Raw genomic sequence first — 18,220 nt, 5'->3', positions numbered from 1 at the left:
AATAATTTTGGTGACACTGTTCCTTTAAAGTTATTAGTCTATATCTCACTGTACTAAGATGGTCGTCGCCTGCCTCATAGTGGCACTGCACATGCGCGAAAGTGCGCTGTAGCAAGAGACTACTCTGTCATAGATAGTCGCCACCCCACTTTTCAGGCACCGGAACTACAACCCGAACACATGGATCCGAGGTAAACACAAGGCTCATGTTTTTAATTTGTTATATGATATGCACCTGCATTTTTTTTTAAAGTTGTTCACTAATTAGCATTTTTCTGCTGTAAACTGGATGGCCCTGATTGATCTGAGGACCATCATATATACACAATGCCACTTCTTTGTATTTTATAACTTTTACTGATGCAACATGACTGTATCTTTGTACTTATTTTTGTTTTATTTTAAATCACTTGCCTAATGAGACCAGTTGTGTGGTCTCCATATATAGCACAAGCTTTTACACGGTTTGTGTGCTTGAGAAAGGCTCCATGTAAAGAGCCGAAACGTCGCACAGGGGCTAATAAAAAGCCGTTTTTTCTATCACAAATTGGAGTGCTGTCTCTTATTGGACGAATATTGAGGATTTGGGAGCAGTGATCGGGCTCCTGGGACGTGCACCCACCTATATTCCTGACTGGTGCTGCTGGATGGTGGACTATCTATCTATCTATCTATCTATCTATCTCATATCTATCTATCTATCTATCTATCTATCTATCTATCTCATATCTATCTATCTATCTATCTATCTATCTATCTATCTATCTATCTATCTATCTATCTATCTATCTCATATCTATCTATCTCATATCTATCTATCTATTATCTATCTATCTATCTATCTCATATCTATCTATCTATCTATCTATCTATCTATCTATCTATCTATCTATCTATCTATCTATCTATCTATCTATCTATCTATCTATCTCATATCTATCTCTCTATCTATCTATCTATCTATCTATCTATCTATCTATCTATCTATCTATCTATCTATCTATCTCATATCTATCTATCTATCTATCTATCTATCTATCTATCTATCTATCTATCTATCTATCTATCTATCTATCTATCTACCTATCTATCTATCTATCTACCTATCTATCTACCTATCTATCTATCTATCTATCTATCTATCTATCTATCTATCTATCTATCTATCTATCTATCTATCTATCTATCTGTACTGTTGTCTGTAATATAATTTACTATCATCTGGGCAGTCTTTGTATTTTATAACTTTTACTGATGCAACATGACTGTATCTTTGTACTTATTTTTGTTTTATTTTAAATCACTTGCCTAATGAGACCAGTTGTGTGGTCTCCATATATAGCACAAGCTTTTACACGGTTTGTGTGCTTGAGAAAGGCTCCATGTAAAGAGCCGAAACGTCGCACAGGGGCTAATAAAAAGCCGTTTTTTCTATCACAAATTGGAGTGCTGTCTCTTATTGGACGAATATTGAGGATTTGGGAGCAGTGATCGGGCTCCTGGGACGTGCACCCACCTATATTCCTGACTGGTGCTGCTGGATGGTGGACTATCTATCTATCTATCTATCTATCTATCTATCTATCTATCTATCTATCTATCTATCTATCTCATATCTATCTATCTATCTATCTATCTATCTATCTATCTATCTATCTATCTATCTATCTATCTATCTATCTCATATCTATCTATCTATCTATCTCATATCTATCTATCTATTATCTATCTATCTATCTATCTATCTATCTATCTATCTATCTATCTATCTATCTATCTATCTATCTATCTATCTATCTCATATCTATCTATCTATTATCTATCTATCTATCTATCTATATATCTCATATCTATCTATCTATCTATCTATCTATCTATCTATCTATCTATCTATCTATCTATCTATCTATCTATCTATCTATCTCATATCTATCTCTCTATCTATCTATCTATCTATCTATCTATCTATCTATCTATCTATCTATCTATCTATCTATCTATCTATCTATCTATCTCATATCTATCTATCTATCTCATATCTATCTATCTATCTATCTATCTATCTATCTATCTATCTATCTATCTATCTATCTATCTATCTATCTATCTATCTATCTATCTGTACTGTTGTCTGCAATATAATTTACTATCATCTGGGCAGTGGTGGTCCGTCCCTGTCTCTGCTGTGAGACCCTATAAAACCTAGTTAGGCCTCTGCCTACAGTTAAGCATTACCTTATATCTTCATAGGAGGTCGGATTATATGAAGCTTTAAATCTTAACTTTTCTGTCATAGAGTGAGCATTTTTAAATAAAGTAAAAAAGACAAATGTATCGCAGTAAGAGACCCGTGAAACTTATTACCCAGGAGCCTAGACAATTTTCATTCCGCCTCTGCAAATAGTTGTTGTTCTCAAATGGAGCATATCTGCTAATGCACATATATTAGGAAATAGTCAAATCAATTTCCTACACTTATGTAGTGATAGTCATCCAGCCTGAAATAGGAAATTAATCTGTTGTATTTTTTTATTTTCAGTATTCATTGTTATTTGAAACTGTGATAGTTTGTAGTCTGTTGATAAAGGATCAACTGACAGATGTTTGACCCCTTCCCGCATAAGAATGTAATAGTACATTCTGTTAGTAGTGCAGGTACAGGACCTCTGCCTTCGCGATCACCAGCAGATCACCAAAACTCTTTTTCCGGCCATTTAACCCCTTATATGCCGCGGTAAATAGTGGCCACGGCATCTAAAGATATTGACAGAGGAAGGAGGCACTATTTGCAACATAATTGCAGGCTGCAGAGAGGTTACTATCACAGCCGGGGGCCTACAAAGTCCCCCAGGTCTGCCGTAGGCATATCAAATAATTTCAAAGTATTATAAAAGCAATTAAAAATCGCAGACTTTCCTTACAAAATTAAACCTTTTTTTTTTCATGAAAAAGTTTTTCATGGTTTTAAAGTAGTAAGTCCTAAAATAAACATATCTACGGTATTGTCACAATCATAACAAATGGCAAAGTAAAGTTAACACATTAATTTTAGCGCTACGCGTATTCCGCAAAAACAACCCCACACACAGCTGCGTAGATGGGATAATAAGTCATGGCTCTTGTAAAAACAAAAACAAAATTGCCTGTTCCTGAAAGCCCAAAATAGACTGGGTCCTTGAAGGGTATGTACCCCTTTGGAAGCAATTATTATTTTTTATTAAATACATTTTTTATGTGTTTTTATGCAACTTTGCAATTGATCTTTTTTTTTTTTACGATACAGCTTCTATGTATCCTTTATACAGGACTAAGTTAGATGTGATTGTTATTAGCCTAATCCTTTATGTTAGAAACATGCAGGTCCTTTTCTTGGCCAAGCCATTAGTTCTCTGAGAGAGAACGATACAGCTTCTATGTATAAAGGATGCATAGAAACTGTATCATAAAAGTTAAAATAAGGTTACATTTGAAAGTTGCATAAAACACTTAACACATTCATTTAACAACAAAAGCTTACAAACATAGCCTTTAAGGTGTTAATGTGACAATTCTCAGCCTTTATAATAATGATATCATTTATTCTGTGATTAAAGGGGTTTTCCAGTCCCAAAAAATTGACAGCCAACTACCCATTTCCCATTCAGTGTTAATACATGGATGGCTTGAGTCTGTCACTATGTGTTAGCGGCTTTCTGTTCCAGCTCGTAAAGAGGGTCCCAAGGAGGAGACCCCCTCTATGAGGTTCATATAGCCTAATAGGGCATATAAACAGGGGTTGTCCCGATGGGACAACCAATTTTAGGTCTGAGTGTGTGTTGAGGCCTAAACCCTAATTGCAATATATATTTCTATTTGAAGAGTGATAACTTATCTCTATGCATTATTAAAATTACAATAAAGTATGAAAAAAATAAAAATTTGGTTGTCCCTGGGTGAAATATATTTTATAAAGTAGTCTGGTGGGTTTTTATATATAAGATAGTGAATTCAATTGAAGACTGTGTTTAAAAATACAATTTAAGAAATCCATGCTTATAATACATGAATTTCATTTTTTTTTAAAGGTCATCACTGTACGAGACTACATTCCGAAAATTCTGGGTCCTTCAGCTTCTGAGAAGTATTTTGGAGCTTACAAAGGATACAATAAAAACATCAATCCCTCAATTTCTAATGTATTTTCTACAGCGGCTTTTCGCTTTGGCCATGCAACTATTCCTCCAGTTGTGCATAGATTGGATTCTCAGTATAGAGAGCACCCACAGTACCCAAGTCTTCTACTAAATGAAGTCTTTTTTCGCCCCTGGAGGATTATAAAAGAAGGTAATTATCAGCTATATAAAACATTACATTTTCACATTTTGTAGAATTATACCCATATGTTTTGTAGTTTTGATTCTTTTACAGGTTTTCTGGGATTTGTAAATGATTGCATATAGTACTGCAGCTAAATAATGAAGTAGCCGAGATGGTGCTGCTGATCGGTGGGGGTTCCGTATGTCTGATCTCGACCAATCATACATTGAAAGTCCTAAGTTCCCAAGAAATGGCAATCATTTGGAAAATTTTGACAACCCCTATACGTTCCAATATATCATAATGATGTATATTACATATCTCGCTCAGCAACACCTGCTACTTTCTCAATTTGCATAACCTTACAGCTTGCCCTTCTTGGTGTTGCAATTTCAATGTTGAGGAGTGTATATATATATATATATATATATATATATATCTATATAACTATATATATTGTAATTCAGCTTTAACATTAAAACCACTGACAGCTGATTGAGTGAATAACATTGACTTTCTTGTTACAATGACACCTTTTAAGGGGTGAGATGTATTAGGCAGCAAGTGAACAGTCAGCTTTTGAAGTGGATGTTAGAAAGAGGAGAAATGGGTTGGGTAAGCTTAAAGGGGTTGTCCGAGATTTAATGACTTTGTGTTAATGCTTGTAATTTATAAATGTAAATACATTTGTAATATACTTACATTTTCTAAAGTGGCCCCGTTTCCAGATCTTGCCGGGGGAACTTGCCGGGTGACGTCACTCTCTGCTCTGGCCGCTTTGTTCATCTTGAATTCTTTACTGGGTATACGACACATCACTTGTGACGTGTGTTTATCGGCTTGTTCTGCTTCACAGCCCGTAACGTGCATGCACTGTCACTGCTGTTCTCGTGGTCCCTGCTGTTCTCGAGATAACAGCAGGGGCCCCGCATGCGCGTTACAACAGAACAAGCCAATATACACCACGTCACAAGTGACGTGTCGTATACCCGGAAAAGAATTCAAGATCAACAAAGCGGCCAGAGCCAATGCAGAGAGTGACGTCACCCGTCAAGTACCCCACGGCAGGATCTGGAAATGGGGCCACTTTGGAAAATGGAAGTATATTACAAATGTATTTACATTTATAAATTACAAGCATTAACACAAAGTCATTAAATCTCGGACAACCCCTTTAAGGATCTGAGTGACTTGTGATGTCTGGACCACTGGATCAGAGCATCTTCACAACTTATCTTGTGGGGTGTTCCTAGTATGCAGTGGTTTATACCTACCAAAAATGGTCCAAGGAAGGACAACCAGTCAACTGGTGACAGCGTAAGGGCACTCAAGGCTTAATGATGCTCATGGGAAGCGAAGCCTGTCTGTCCACTCCCGCACAAGAACTACTGTAGAACAAATTGCTGAAAAAGTTACTGCTGGCTATGATAAAATAATGTTGGTACAATCAGTGCATCACACTACGTTTCAGCTGCATAGCCACAGACTGGTCAGAGGGCCCATGCTGACACCTCTCCGCCTTCAAAAGCACCTACTGTGGGCACGTGAGTGTTAACTTGGCCTTCAAATTCCTTAAAACCTTATTTTATTATTATTTATGGTGTCGTTTTTTTGTGAAAACTGGTTAACGTCAAACGATATGACAAATTTTATTGACCATTTCATATAAAATTGATAAGTGGGAATGAAAAATTAAGGGTAATGCAGAATAACTCTTTTCTCTACCAATAAAACATTTTTATCTATAGAAATCCTTTTTTTATAATAACTCAAATAATAATTTTTTTAATAAAAGTCAAAAACTGTTAATTCAAAATGGAAACTACAATTTTATAGATAAGTCATTTTTCATTTTACTATAATGAATAATTTAAAATTAGGAAATGACTAGTAATCTAACATAATTATTTAAATATTACTTGTTTGTTGCATTTTAATTAAGAAATTACTAAATGTTTCTATTTGGTTTGTTAAACCCTAATTACAAATAATAATATAATTAATTTAATGCGAAAGTAATTGTCAACGTGCATAAAATATTTTCCATTTCTGTTTTTAATTTAATATAAAAGTAATAAATATTTAATATATGCCAAAACAATGATTTGTCTTAATTTAAAATAATTTTTAACATCGGCATTAATATAAGGTGCTTAGCGCACCCACTGTAAAGCCCCCCAAAGTTTGAGGGTGCTCTCGGGCGTGCTGCTTAGATGACGTTTTTCTGTCAGCAGTTCCCCTCAAATAGGTATTGCTGTGAGCGTTACAATACACCTGAATTCCACTTTGGGTAGCAGTATAATGTGTTAACTATCAGGGGCTTTTGGTTTAATTCCTAAAGTGCAATAGTGAGATTCCCCTTTTACATGTGCACATTCTTCTATTTCATGGTAAAACCCTTATTTAGTATAATGGCCTTTGAAAGATAAGCAACACTGTGGAAGTAGCTATATAAGAACACATAGATTGATTGGGAAAATAAGGCAACAAATGGATTTAAAAAAATGACGTTTCACCAACCCAATTACGACATTCCATACATTTTTTACTTTATGTGGTTAAATTGGTGCTTTATAAAATGTCAAAGTCAATCGGTCTAAATGTGAAGCCCTGTGTATAAATATCCCCACTAAAGTATTAGCTGATTTGTCGAATAAATATTCTTTTTGTTTGGTCTAAGTCTAGCATCTCTTAGGGTCCTTATACACGGATCAATATAGCCTGTGAAAACACTCATTGATCGGCGCTCATTTGCTTCTTTTACAAGGAGCAATGATAAATTATATATGGGGACGAGCGATTGTTACTACAATCATGTTGGCAGCACACCTCCCTGTCTACACTGGCAGATGTGCTGCCAACTAGCAACCATTTTATTGGCCGCGTAAACTAGCAGATCAGCCAATAAATGAATGTTTGCTCGTTCATCGGGCTGATTGTTGCCTTGTTTACACAGGGCAATGGTTGGGAATGAGCGTTCATATGAAACACGTGTAAAAGGGCATTTACTTGGGACTTAAATTGTCAAGCAACATCCATGGCAATTCTCTCTAAATTTCTCTCTAAATTACCTTCATCTCTTGAAAAAAGTGACTCATCAGCATAAAGAGTTAGATATACCAATGGTCTCTTGTATGGGCCGCAAAATTCTCCTAAAATAATACATCTTCTCCAAATGGCCCCTATTAATCTTCCTACATCCTATCTTCTTTTAATTAGGAGGTTAGTCTCTAAATTTCTTTGGAAATAATCTAAACACAGACTCTCTTATAAGCAGCTCACCCTTGCCAAGAAATTTTAAGACTTCGGCATTCCAGATATATTCAGTTATTACTAAGCAATACAACTTCAGCTTTATCTGTAACTTTTAACCAAAGTCAACCCTAAATTGGGAAGATAAATTGCTATAGCAAATATAGAGGTGTCTGATTTGACCATGTTTTGTAGTCCAGATCTCTCTAAGCAAACTAGCGCAGTAGGAGATATTTTACTAAAAGGGTTGTTTAATACTTGGAGATCAACAACCAGATCTTATTCCTTTATGCCTTTCCAATCCCCCTCCCCTCATGCCAGCCATCGACCAGCCAATGTGTATTGATGGTCCACATATTGTTTCTTCGTTCCACTTTGAGTCTGGTACAGCAGATATAAAATACTAATTAAACTTGGAGAGCAATTCAGTGGTCATCACAATTTTAACCCTATCAAATTCAAGTGAATGGCTGTAATACTGAGAATTAGGAATCAATTTACTCTCTGGAAAACCCCTTTACTATTAGTGAGTCATTAAGTGCGTTAGTCCTTGCATCATTCCTTGCCTGAGCTTCATAAACGGTGCCTGTCTCAATGGATTGTGAATCATTGATCCATTTCTGACCTTAGTTGACTTCCACTCCCAGTTCTTTCTTTCAAAAATCTTTTTATTAATTTTTCATAATAAAACATCTATATATAAATTACGATCCAAGGTAAGAGGGTATAAATCTATGACAAAGTGTCCTGATATTATATGCATATACCATCATATTTAATAGTTTACATCTTTAAACCAAGACCACACCGCCATATGTGAGGTAGTTACACTACATGGATTGTACAACACCTCCACTTCCACTTCCAGTTCTAATTCTGCTTCTTGGTACTCTGTTTATTGTTGGCTCCCGGTTGTAATCCAGTCCTGACTATGGTCCAGCCTGTTCGATCGTCCTACCATCCATGGTAGATGTAAGAGTTAATTAGTAAGCAGTTAAGTCCATTACTCCTCACTGAGAAACCTGGTGGTAACTGGCTCATTATATTGGGTACCTTGAAAGCACATACCGGTAAGTGGTAGTGGGAGTCAATGCAGTAGGTAACAATTAGCAATGGCTCATTCTAAACATGCAAGTAAAGCGGGAGCACTCAGCTTGTACATCCTCATCTGTTCATGTAGAACTTCTTGTGATTATATTCTACGTAGATTATTTTGAGGCGGGTGTAGGGAAATACTGCACTCTCTTCTGTAAATGAAAAATGCATTTGTCTCTGATTCATTTCTGAAAAATTATATCTGAATGGTGTCTTTATCCTGCTTCCATCCCTATCATTAACTAGCCATGAACTAATTAGTTAATATATATTTTCCTTTTGCTGTCACATGAATCATTGATGAGATTCAGCTGTAGTTTATATTGGTACAGTGAGCAAAGATATTATAGTGGCAGATGTCATTTCTACTAATTGCTATACGTAATTAACACATCTTGTGTGACTATAGAACCGTACAGTAGTAAAATAAGAAGGTGTTATCAAACTAGTGGCTAAATAAGTTAGCAAATAAAAAAATACAACCACCTAAGAGAGCCGGGACAAGAGGTATGCGATGTAGGTGGTCACTTAAGGCTAAATTCAAAGAGGGAACACTGAATTAAAAAAATAAAAACATCACATTAGTGTGTATGTACAGGGCTCCATCAGAAATATCTGAGCCCCAAAACAGGAAAATGGTTAGGGCTCCTGAACAAACTAGTATCTCTGGGTGGCCCGCTGATTTTGCAATGAAGTCGAATAAATATGATCTTTTAGGCATTCTCTAAGGCCCATACCATATATTTATGGGAAACAAATCGGAACAGAATATTAATTGGGATGTATGCATTTACATTTTTGTGAAAGGCACATGTTTGGAAACAGGTTTGCAAATCACGTCTTTTTAAATAGGGCCCTTTCATTGTATGAGCCAAAATAGGAGCTGAAGAATGCTGGTGGACTACTAAGTGAATGACAGATATCATGTTGAACGCCAGGGAACGAGAGTGGTTGGAGCATACAGAAATCCCTGCCTTGGGGACCAAGAAAGTTTGTCCCACCTCCGCCACCTAATATATGTGCATTAAATAAGTGTATCAGTGATGTAGCCAATTACAATGGACAAACACCATTTTTATTTTCTTAAGTGTTGCTATTTTGACAGGAAACTTGTAGCCAATTGCTACATTGGAGAAACATTCATGAGAGGGAGAGGGCCTTTTAAACAGCTTATTTTTTCCTCGAAAAAACAGAGTTTTTAAACATTTTTATTTACATTAATGTTAATGGTAAACTAATGTGATTGATGGAAACTAATGTCATCAATTTTTTCATCAGTTGTCAGCCTGAAATGAATGAGATGTCAAGTTGTAATGTGAACACAGCCTAACAAATATCTGTTGCACCACTAGCCACTTTAATAATGCCCTTCAAGGCCAAGAATATGGACCTGGGCTGAGAGGAGATTCTCCATCTGTTCTTTAAATGTCATCCATATTGTTTCTTGTTGATAGACTTCACTGCATGTGGCTGATAAGGCTAAATATAACCATAAATGTATATTCCAAAGTGTCAGCACATTAGGAATTAACACTTTATAATATACACTGTGGCTACAGCAGAAGGCAGGCTCTGCCTCCTCAGGTCATCCCTACGTATAAGACATACAGAAATCTACATGCCATTAACACTGTGAAACTCATAGACAGTCTACAGTCCTCATTGTCCCCTATCTCTTCCCTCTCCTGTCCCAATCTGGCTGCCAAACTTTATAATAACACTCTCAAAAATGCATTGGATGAAGCAGCCCCCACTACACTCCGAACCACCCGACAAAGACGACGACAACCCTGGCACACGCCTCAATCCAGCTTTCTTCAGCGGTGCTTGAGATGTGCCGAACGACTGTGGAGAAAATCGCATTTGGATGCAGATTTCCTCCATTACAAATTTATGCTCAAAACTTACAACTCTGCCCTTCACCGCACCAAACAAGTCTACTTCACTTCTCTCATCTCCACACTATCTAATAATCCAAAACGCCTCTTTGATACTTTTCACTCCCTCCTTAGTCCTAAAGTGCAGACGCCAATCACAGAACTCAGTGCTGAAGACCTGGCCAATTATTTTAAAGTTAAAATTGACAACATCCGGCATGATATTATCTCCCAGTCCCCTAGTAACATCGATCCCCTTCCCCCCCCCCCCCCCCCCGCACTCCCTCTTCTTCAATCTCAGCATTTGACCCAATAACTGAAGAAGAAGTCTCGAGGCTCCTCTCTTCTTCTCGTCCTACTACCTGCCCTAGTGATCCTGTCCCCTCACACCTCCTCCAGTTTCTCTCCCCAGCTGTCACTAGTCACCTCACTAAAATATTTAACCTCTCTCTTTCCTCTAGTATCTTTCCCTCCGCTTTTAAACATGCCATTATAAACCCATTATTGAAAAAACCAACACTTGACCCATCCAGCGCTGCCAACTACCGACCAGTCTCTAATCTGCCCTTCATCTCCAAACTCCTGGAACGCTTGGTCTACTCTCGCCTTATCCGCTATCTCTCTGCTAACTCCATTCTTGACCCCTTACAATCTGGTTTCCGCACTCTACACTCCACAGAAACTGCCCTTACTAAAGTCTCAAATGATCTCTTGGCGGCTAAATCGGACGGTAAATCCTCTCTCCTGATTCTTTTGGATCTCTCTGCAGCCTTTGACACTGTAGACCACAAACTCCTACTTAACATGCTCCACTCTATTGGCCTCAAGGACGCGGCTCTCTCTTGGTTTTCCTCCTATCTCTCTGACCGCTCATTCAGTGTGTCATTTGCTGGTTCCACTTCTTCTCCTCTTCCCCTTGATATCGGGGTTCCTCAGGGATCAGTCCTAGGTCCACTCCTCTTTTCTCTCTACACAGCTCCTATTGGACAGACCCTCAGCAGATTTGGCTTCCAGTACCATCTCTACGCTGATGACACCCAATTATATACCTCTTCCCGTGACATCACCCCTGCTCTAATACAGAACACCAGTGATTGTCTGTCCGCTGTCTCTAACATCATGTCCTCTCTCTATCTGAAACTGAATCTTTCTAAAACTGAGCTCCTTGTGTTCCCACCATCTACTAACCTCCCTAAACCTGATGTCTCCATCTCTGTGTGTGGCACTATCATAACTCCTAAGCAGCACGCCCGCTGTCTCGGGGTTATTTTTGACTCAGATCTTTCCTTTACTCCTCACATACAATCACTTTCACGCTCCTGTCATTTTCACCTCAAAAACATCTCCAGAATCCGCTCTTTTCTTACGGAGGAAACTGCCAAAGCTCTCATTGTTGCTCTGATTCACTCTCGTCTTGACTACTGTAACTCATTACTAGTCGGTCTTCCCCTCACTAAACTCTCCCCTCTCCAATCTATCCTCAATGCAGCAGCCAGGCTCATCTTTATGACCAACCGCTACACCAACGCCTCTAATCTGTGCCAGTCACTGCACTGGTTGCCCATCCCCTTCCGAATAAAATTCAAACTTATTACTCTCACCCACAAAGCTCTCCACAGTGCTGCACCTCCTTACATCTCCTCCCTCATCTCTGTCTACCACCCTACTCGGGCTCTACGTTCTGCCAACGACCTTAGATTAAAATCCTCCATAATCCGAACCTCCCACTACCGTCTCCAGGATTTCTCTCGTGCTGCACCCGTCCTCTGGAATGTGCTACCCCAGACAATCAGATTAATTCCCAATATCCACAGTTTTAAACGTGCCCTGAAAACACATCTATTTAGACAGGCCTATAACATTCCCTAATCTGACTCCTTTCCATGGCCCTCCATTTAGATTAGTCATCAGAATAAGATTCCCTCACACTCCTTCTCTTCATGTCCGTCATACACGGATACTGGCTGGTGACCGGCTCATGCAGCTTTATGTTACCACCGCATGTGTATAAAAATGGCCGGACCATTGTACAGAACAAACACTATTACACTTTGTGTCTCCCTTATGTCCTCATAGATTGTAAGCTCTTGCGAGCAGGGTCCTCACTCCCCAGGTTTGAATTGTAAATGAACTTTGTCACTATGTAATGTCTGATATTGTTTGTTTCATGTTCCCTCTAAATTGTAAAGCGCTGCGTAATATGTTGGCGCTATATAAATAAAGATTATTATTATTATTATTATAGCGGCAATACATATTAGATTAATGTTGTCTGAACTTGAAGATCAGCCGATGTGTATGGAGTTCCTCCAACTCCTCTCCGATGGCAAATGTTGGGGCAAGAAAGATCGGGCAGTTGCATTTTAACATGCCCGATCCTTTTGTTCCCAGGGGAGGTACAGTGCATGCGGAAAGTCTTCAGACACTTTAAAATCTTTCAGATTTTATTATATTGAAGCCTTGTCCTAAAATTAAAAAACATTAAAGATTTTAACCATCATTCTGCACTCAATACCCCATAATGACAAAGTGAAAACAGAATGTTAGTAATCTTTGCTAATTTATTGATAAGGAAAAACTAAACTATTGCATTGAAATAAGTTTTCAGACCCTTTACTCAATACTTAATTGAAGCACCTTTGGCAACGATAACAGCTTCCAGTCTTCTTGGGTATGATGCCACAAGGTTTGCACACCTGGATTTGGAATTTTAAACCATTTTTCTCTGCAGGTCCTCTCAAGCTCTGTCAGGTTGGATGGGCACTGTCGGTGGACATCCATTTTCAGATCTCTCCAGAGATTGAGTTCAAGTCAGGGCTCTGGCTGGGCCATTATAAGATATTCACAGATTTGTCCCTAAGCCACTTCTGTGTTGTCTTGGCTATGTGCTTAGGGTCATTGTATTGTTGGTATGTGAACCTTTAGCCCAGTCTGAGGTCCAGGGCACTCTGGTTCAGGTTTTCATTAAGAATATTTCTGTGCTTTGCTCCACCCTGTCCCAGCTGCTTAAAAACACCCCCACAGCATGATGCTGTCACCCCCATGCTTCAATGTAGGGATGTATTAGGCAGGTGATGAGCAGTGCCTGGTTTCCTCCAGACATGATGCTTAGCATTGAGGCCAAAAAGTTAAATCTTGGTATCATCAGCCCACAGAATCTTGTTTCTCACTGTCTGAGAGTCCTCCAGGTGGGCTTTCATGTGTCCTTTACTGAGGAGAGGCATCTTTCTGACCACTCTGCCATAAAGCCCAGACTGGTGGAGTGCTGCAGTGATGGTTGACCTTCTGAAAGTTTCTCCCATCTGCACATAGGATCTTTGGAGCTCAGCAAGTGACCATTGGGTTCTTGATCAGCTCTCTAATCTTGCCCCTTCTCCCCCAATTACTTAGTTTGGTGGGGCGGCCAGCTCTAGGAAGAGTCCTGGTTGTTACAAACTTCTTCCATGTAAGAATTATGTGCTCTTGGGAACTTTCAGTGCAATAGAAAATTTTTTGTACCCATCTCCATATCTGTACCTCCACACAATCCAGTCCCTGAGCTCTACAGGCAGTTCTTTCTTCCTCATGGCTTGGTTATTGCTCTGATATGAATTGTCATCTGTGAGACCTTATATAGACAGGGGTGTGTCTTTCCAAATCATGTCCAATCAAATTAATTTACCACAGATGGACTCCAATCAAGGTGTAGAAATAATTCAAAGAAATTTTAAAGATATGGGAGGCCCCCAGAGCTAAATTTCAAATGTCATAGCAAAGGGTCTGAATACTTATGTCAGTGGGAAATTAGCATTTTTCATTTTTAATCCCTTCCCGCCGCAGCCACTTTTGGACCAGATGACAGAGCCTAACTTTTTAAATCTGACGTGTGTTACTATATGTGGTAATAACTTGGGAATGTTTTTACCTATCCAAACAATTCTGAGATTGTTTTCTCGTGACATATTGTACTTTATGTTAGTAAAAAAAATTGGTCAATATATTCAATATTTTTTGTGAAAAACACAAAAATTTACAGAAAATTTGCAAAAAATGTGTATTTTCTAAATTCAAATGTATCTGCTTATAAGACAGATAGTAATACCACACAAAATACTTACTAGTTAACATTTCCCATATGTACACTTCAGATTGGCATTGTTTTTTTTAACATCCTTTTAATTTTCTAGAACGTTTAGTAGCAATTTCTCACATTTTCAAGAAAATGTCTAAAGCCCATTTTTTTTAGGGGACAGTTCAGTTCTGAAGTGGCTTTGAGGGCCTTTGTTAGGAGAATTTTCCATTCTTATCAATAATAATTCAAGGATTCATCCAAGTAAGTTGAGAAGGCGCTTCATTTATTCTTGCGGCAAGGAGACAAAATGACAATAAATCAGCAGTTTGTCTGAGCTTCGACACATAAGCCGTGGTTTATATAGGCTTTAACCACAACCAGGTGACATTTTGCACATGACAGTGAGTATCTTACACAAAATACTAGTCTAATGCAGTTTTGCTTCATAAAGCATATTTTGACACAACTGAAACTGGGATAAAGTTGAACTTCCCTAAATTCCATCTGTCTTTATTGAGAAATTTCAACTGTCCCAGACTTGAAAGCAAAGCATATTTAACACTTTATAATTTCATTGCATCAAATAAGCATACATTTTAAATAGAACTTTCCTAACAGCCTTAAATAATAGAAACCACCACAAATCACCCCATTTAAAAAACTACACCCCTTAAAGTATTCAAAACAGCATTTAGAAAGTTTCTTAACCCTTCAGGCGTTTCACAGGAATTAAAGCAAAGTGGAAGGAAAATTTGCAAATTTCATTAGTTTTTTTTGCAGAAATTCCATTTTAATAATTTTTTCCTGTAATACTGAAGGTTTTACCAGAGAAACACAACTGAATATTGATTGCCCTGATTCTGCATTTTCTAGAAATATCCCATATGTGGCCCTAGTGTGCTAATGGACTGAAACAAAGGCCCCAGAAGCAAAGGAGCACCTAGTGGATTTTAGGGCCTTCCTTTTCTTATATTATATTTTTGGGCACCATGTCAGATTAAAAGAGGCTTTGTGGTGTTGAAACTAAGGAAACACCCAAAAAAATACACCATTTTGGAAATTACACCCCTTGAGGAATTCATCTAGGGGTGTAGTGAGCATTTTGACCCCACAGATGTTTCATTGATTTCATTAGAATTGGGCAGTGAAAATGAAAAATTACATTCTTTTCCAATAAGATGTAGCTTTACTTCAACATTTTTAACTTTTTCAACAAATAAATGAGGAAAAGCACCCCAACGTTTGTAAAGCAACTTCTCCAGAGTACAGAAATACCGAACATGTGGTCATAAACTGCTGATTGGGCAAGCGGCAGAATTCGGGAGGGAAGGCACGCCATTTAGCTTTTGGAGCGCAGATTTTGCTGCATTGATTTCTCTGCACTATGTTGCATTTGAAAAGCTCCTAAGGTACCAGTACAGTGAAAACCCCCCAAAAGTGACTCCATTTGGGAAACTGCACCCCTTGAGGAATTCATCTAGGGGTGTCTGAAAACTTTCCGAATGCTCTGTAAGCAGCTGCCAGATGGATCTGGCAACAGCTTACTACCCTATCCCCATTCAGATTAACCACAGCATCTAAGTGGATAAATGATCTTTGATTCCGCCCATTGCAGTGTGGTGACAGCTGTATTACACAACCAACACCCACCAAATATGGAGCGCGCTCAGTCCATGAGCCCGCTCCATACTTCCCCCCCAACTACCACATACATGTACGTGGAATGTCATTAAGGGTAATATTAAAAACTACAAATTGTCCCACAAAAATCATACCCTTATACAGCTATGTCGACATAAAAAAAAAAATTATGGCTCTTCAAATGCAATAATGGAAAAACATAAATGAAAAAATTAAAATTGTCTGTTTCTTCAAGGGGTTAAAAAGGGCTTGTCACGTCCCCAAATAAATAAACTGCCATCATTCCTTCCTGACCCCTTATGGTAGAGCTCTGGGGGTTTTTTTCTTTGCTTTTGTCTCTGCTTCAGTGCTGCTATTGAACTATACTTTTCTAAGCAGTATGCTGCTTTTAACAAATCTGATTACTTAGCTTTTTGTCTTCTGTTACTTCTACAGACAAACAGCTTTTCCTTTCATGTTTCAGAGTCATTCATAAATCTGTTGCATTGAGAAAATAATATGAACATTTTAAACCTGTGTATGGGAACATATATCCTGGCATTTAGGGTTTCTATGTGATTAGCCATTTCGCATACAGTCAGCCCAGGCTGGTGCAGGACATAATCAAATATCAATCTTATACTTATAATATATTATTGTTTGTTCTTTCATTTTCACTGTCAGATCCTTTGTGAAATGTAACTGGGCTTGAGTGTGCAATATTGAAATGGAATCTGTTGTGCTATATATAGGATGGGGAGAGCAGCGTATTGAAACCTATGTTGCAAGTTGCATGACCGAGAAATCTAAATTTTCATGTCCCCGATGGCACGTTCAGCGACCTCCTCATGGTCAGTGCTCCTAGCTGTCTGTGCATGGTTCGTTATAACATTATTATGCAGCATGCACTGTCCTGACTTCCTGCGTGTATTTAGACATGGCATTACCTGTCCCATACTATTAATATCATGCACTGTTTTTTATTGTATGTATGTTTTTAAGGCTGGGTTCACACGACCTATATTCAGACGTAAACGAGGCGTATTATGCCTCGTTTTACGTCTGAAAATAGGGCTACAATACGTCGGCAAACATCTGCCCATTCATCTGAATGGGTTTGCCGACGTACTGTGCAGACAACCTGTCATTTACGCGTCGTCGTTTGACAGCTGTCAAACGACGACGCGTAAAAATACAGCCTCGTCAAAAGAAGTGCAGGACACTTATATACATTATATGCAGGGCACTTCTTTCAGACGTAATTTGAGCCGTTCTTCATTGAACTCAATGAAGCACAGCTCAAAATTTACGGCTGTCAGAGAAGCCTCGCAAAATGCGAGGAGGAGCAATTACGTCTGAAACGAGGCAGCTGTTTACTCCTGAAAACAGTCTGTCATTTCAGCCGTAAAAGCCTCTCACCGTGTGCACATACCCTTATACTCTGTCACTGCTGCGGTATTAAGTCTTTCACTAATGTGGCCCTTATACAGTAAAATCCTTTTTTGGCTGCTCTGTATATTTAACATCCCCTCATTGTTTAAATAATAATAAAATGTATATCTTCTTTTCTATTATAAATATTTTCTGACTCCTGTTTCTCAGTGTTTAAATAACAAAGCGAGAATACAGCTGTCCCAAATTCCATGCTACCTTTCACTCTAAGGGTATGTTCACACGGCAGCGTCCGTAACGGCTGAAAACAGCACCGTAATTTCAGCCGTAACGGCATGGGCAGGTGCTTGAACGCCGCGTCCATTACGGACGTAACTGGAGCTGGTTTTCCATGGAATCCATGGAAAACTGCTCCATTTACGTCTGAAGAAGTGACATGACACTTCTTTGGCCTCGTGTGAACAGACAAACGTCAGCCCATTTCTTTCAATGGGCAGATGTTTGTCAACGCTTTCAAGCCATAATTTCGGACGTAATTTGGGGGTTAAAACGCCCGAATTACGTCCGTAAATAGGCCGTGTGAACATACCCTAACTCCTTATGCACACGACCGTTGTGCCACTCGGGCCATTTTGGA

At 38.5% G+C, this 18,220-nt stretch overlaps 1 protein-coding gene across 1 annotated transcript in view; it reads left to right on the top strand.

Annotated features, from left to right (window-relative positions):
* TPO (thyroid peroxidase) overlaps nt 1–18,220 on the top strand; it is a 202,309-nt gene that overhangs the window by 100,325 nt on the left and 83,764 nt on the right. The window contains exon 7 of the mRNA XM_075863906.1: nt 4,065–4,323. Within this exon, the coding sequence (XP_075720021.1) occupies nt 4,065–4,323 (259 nt within the window). The remainder of the gene's footprint in view (nt 1–4,064; nt 4,324–18,220) is intronic.

Source organism: Rhinoderma darwinii, chromosome 4 (assembly GCF_050947455.1).
Source record: "Rhinoderma darwinii isolate aRhiDar2 chromosome 4, aRhiDar2.hap1, whole genome shotgun sequence".
Classification (NCBI taxonomy): domain Eukaryota; kingdom Metazoa; phylum Chordata; class Amphibia; order Anura; family Rhinodermatidae; genus Rhinoderma; species Rhinoderma darwinii.
This window is presented reverse-complemented; position numbering and strand designations above follow the sequence as displayed.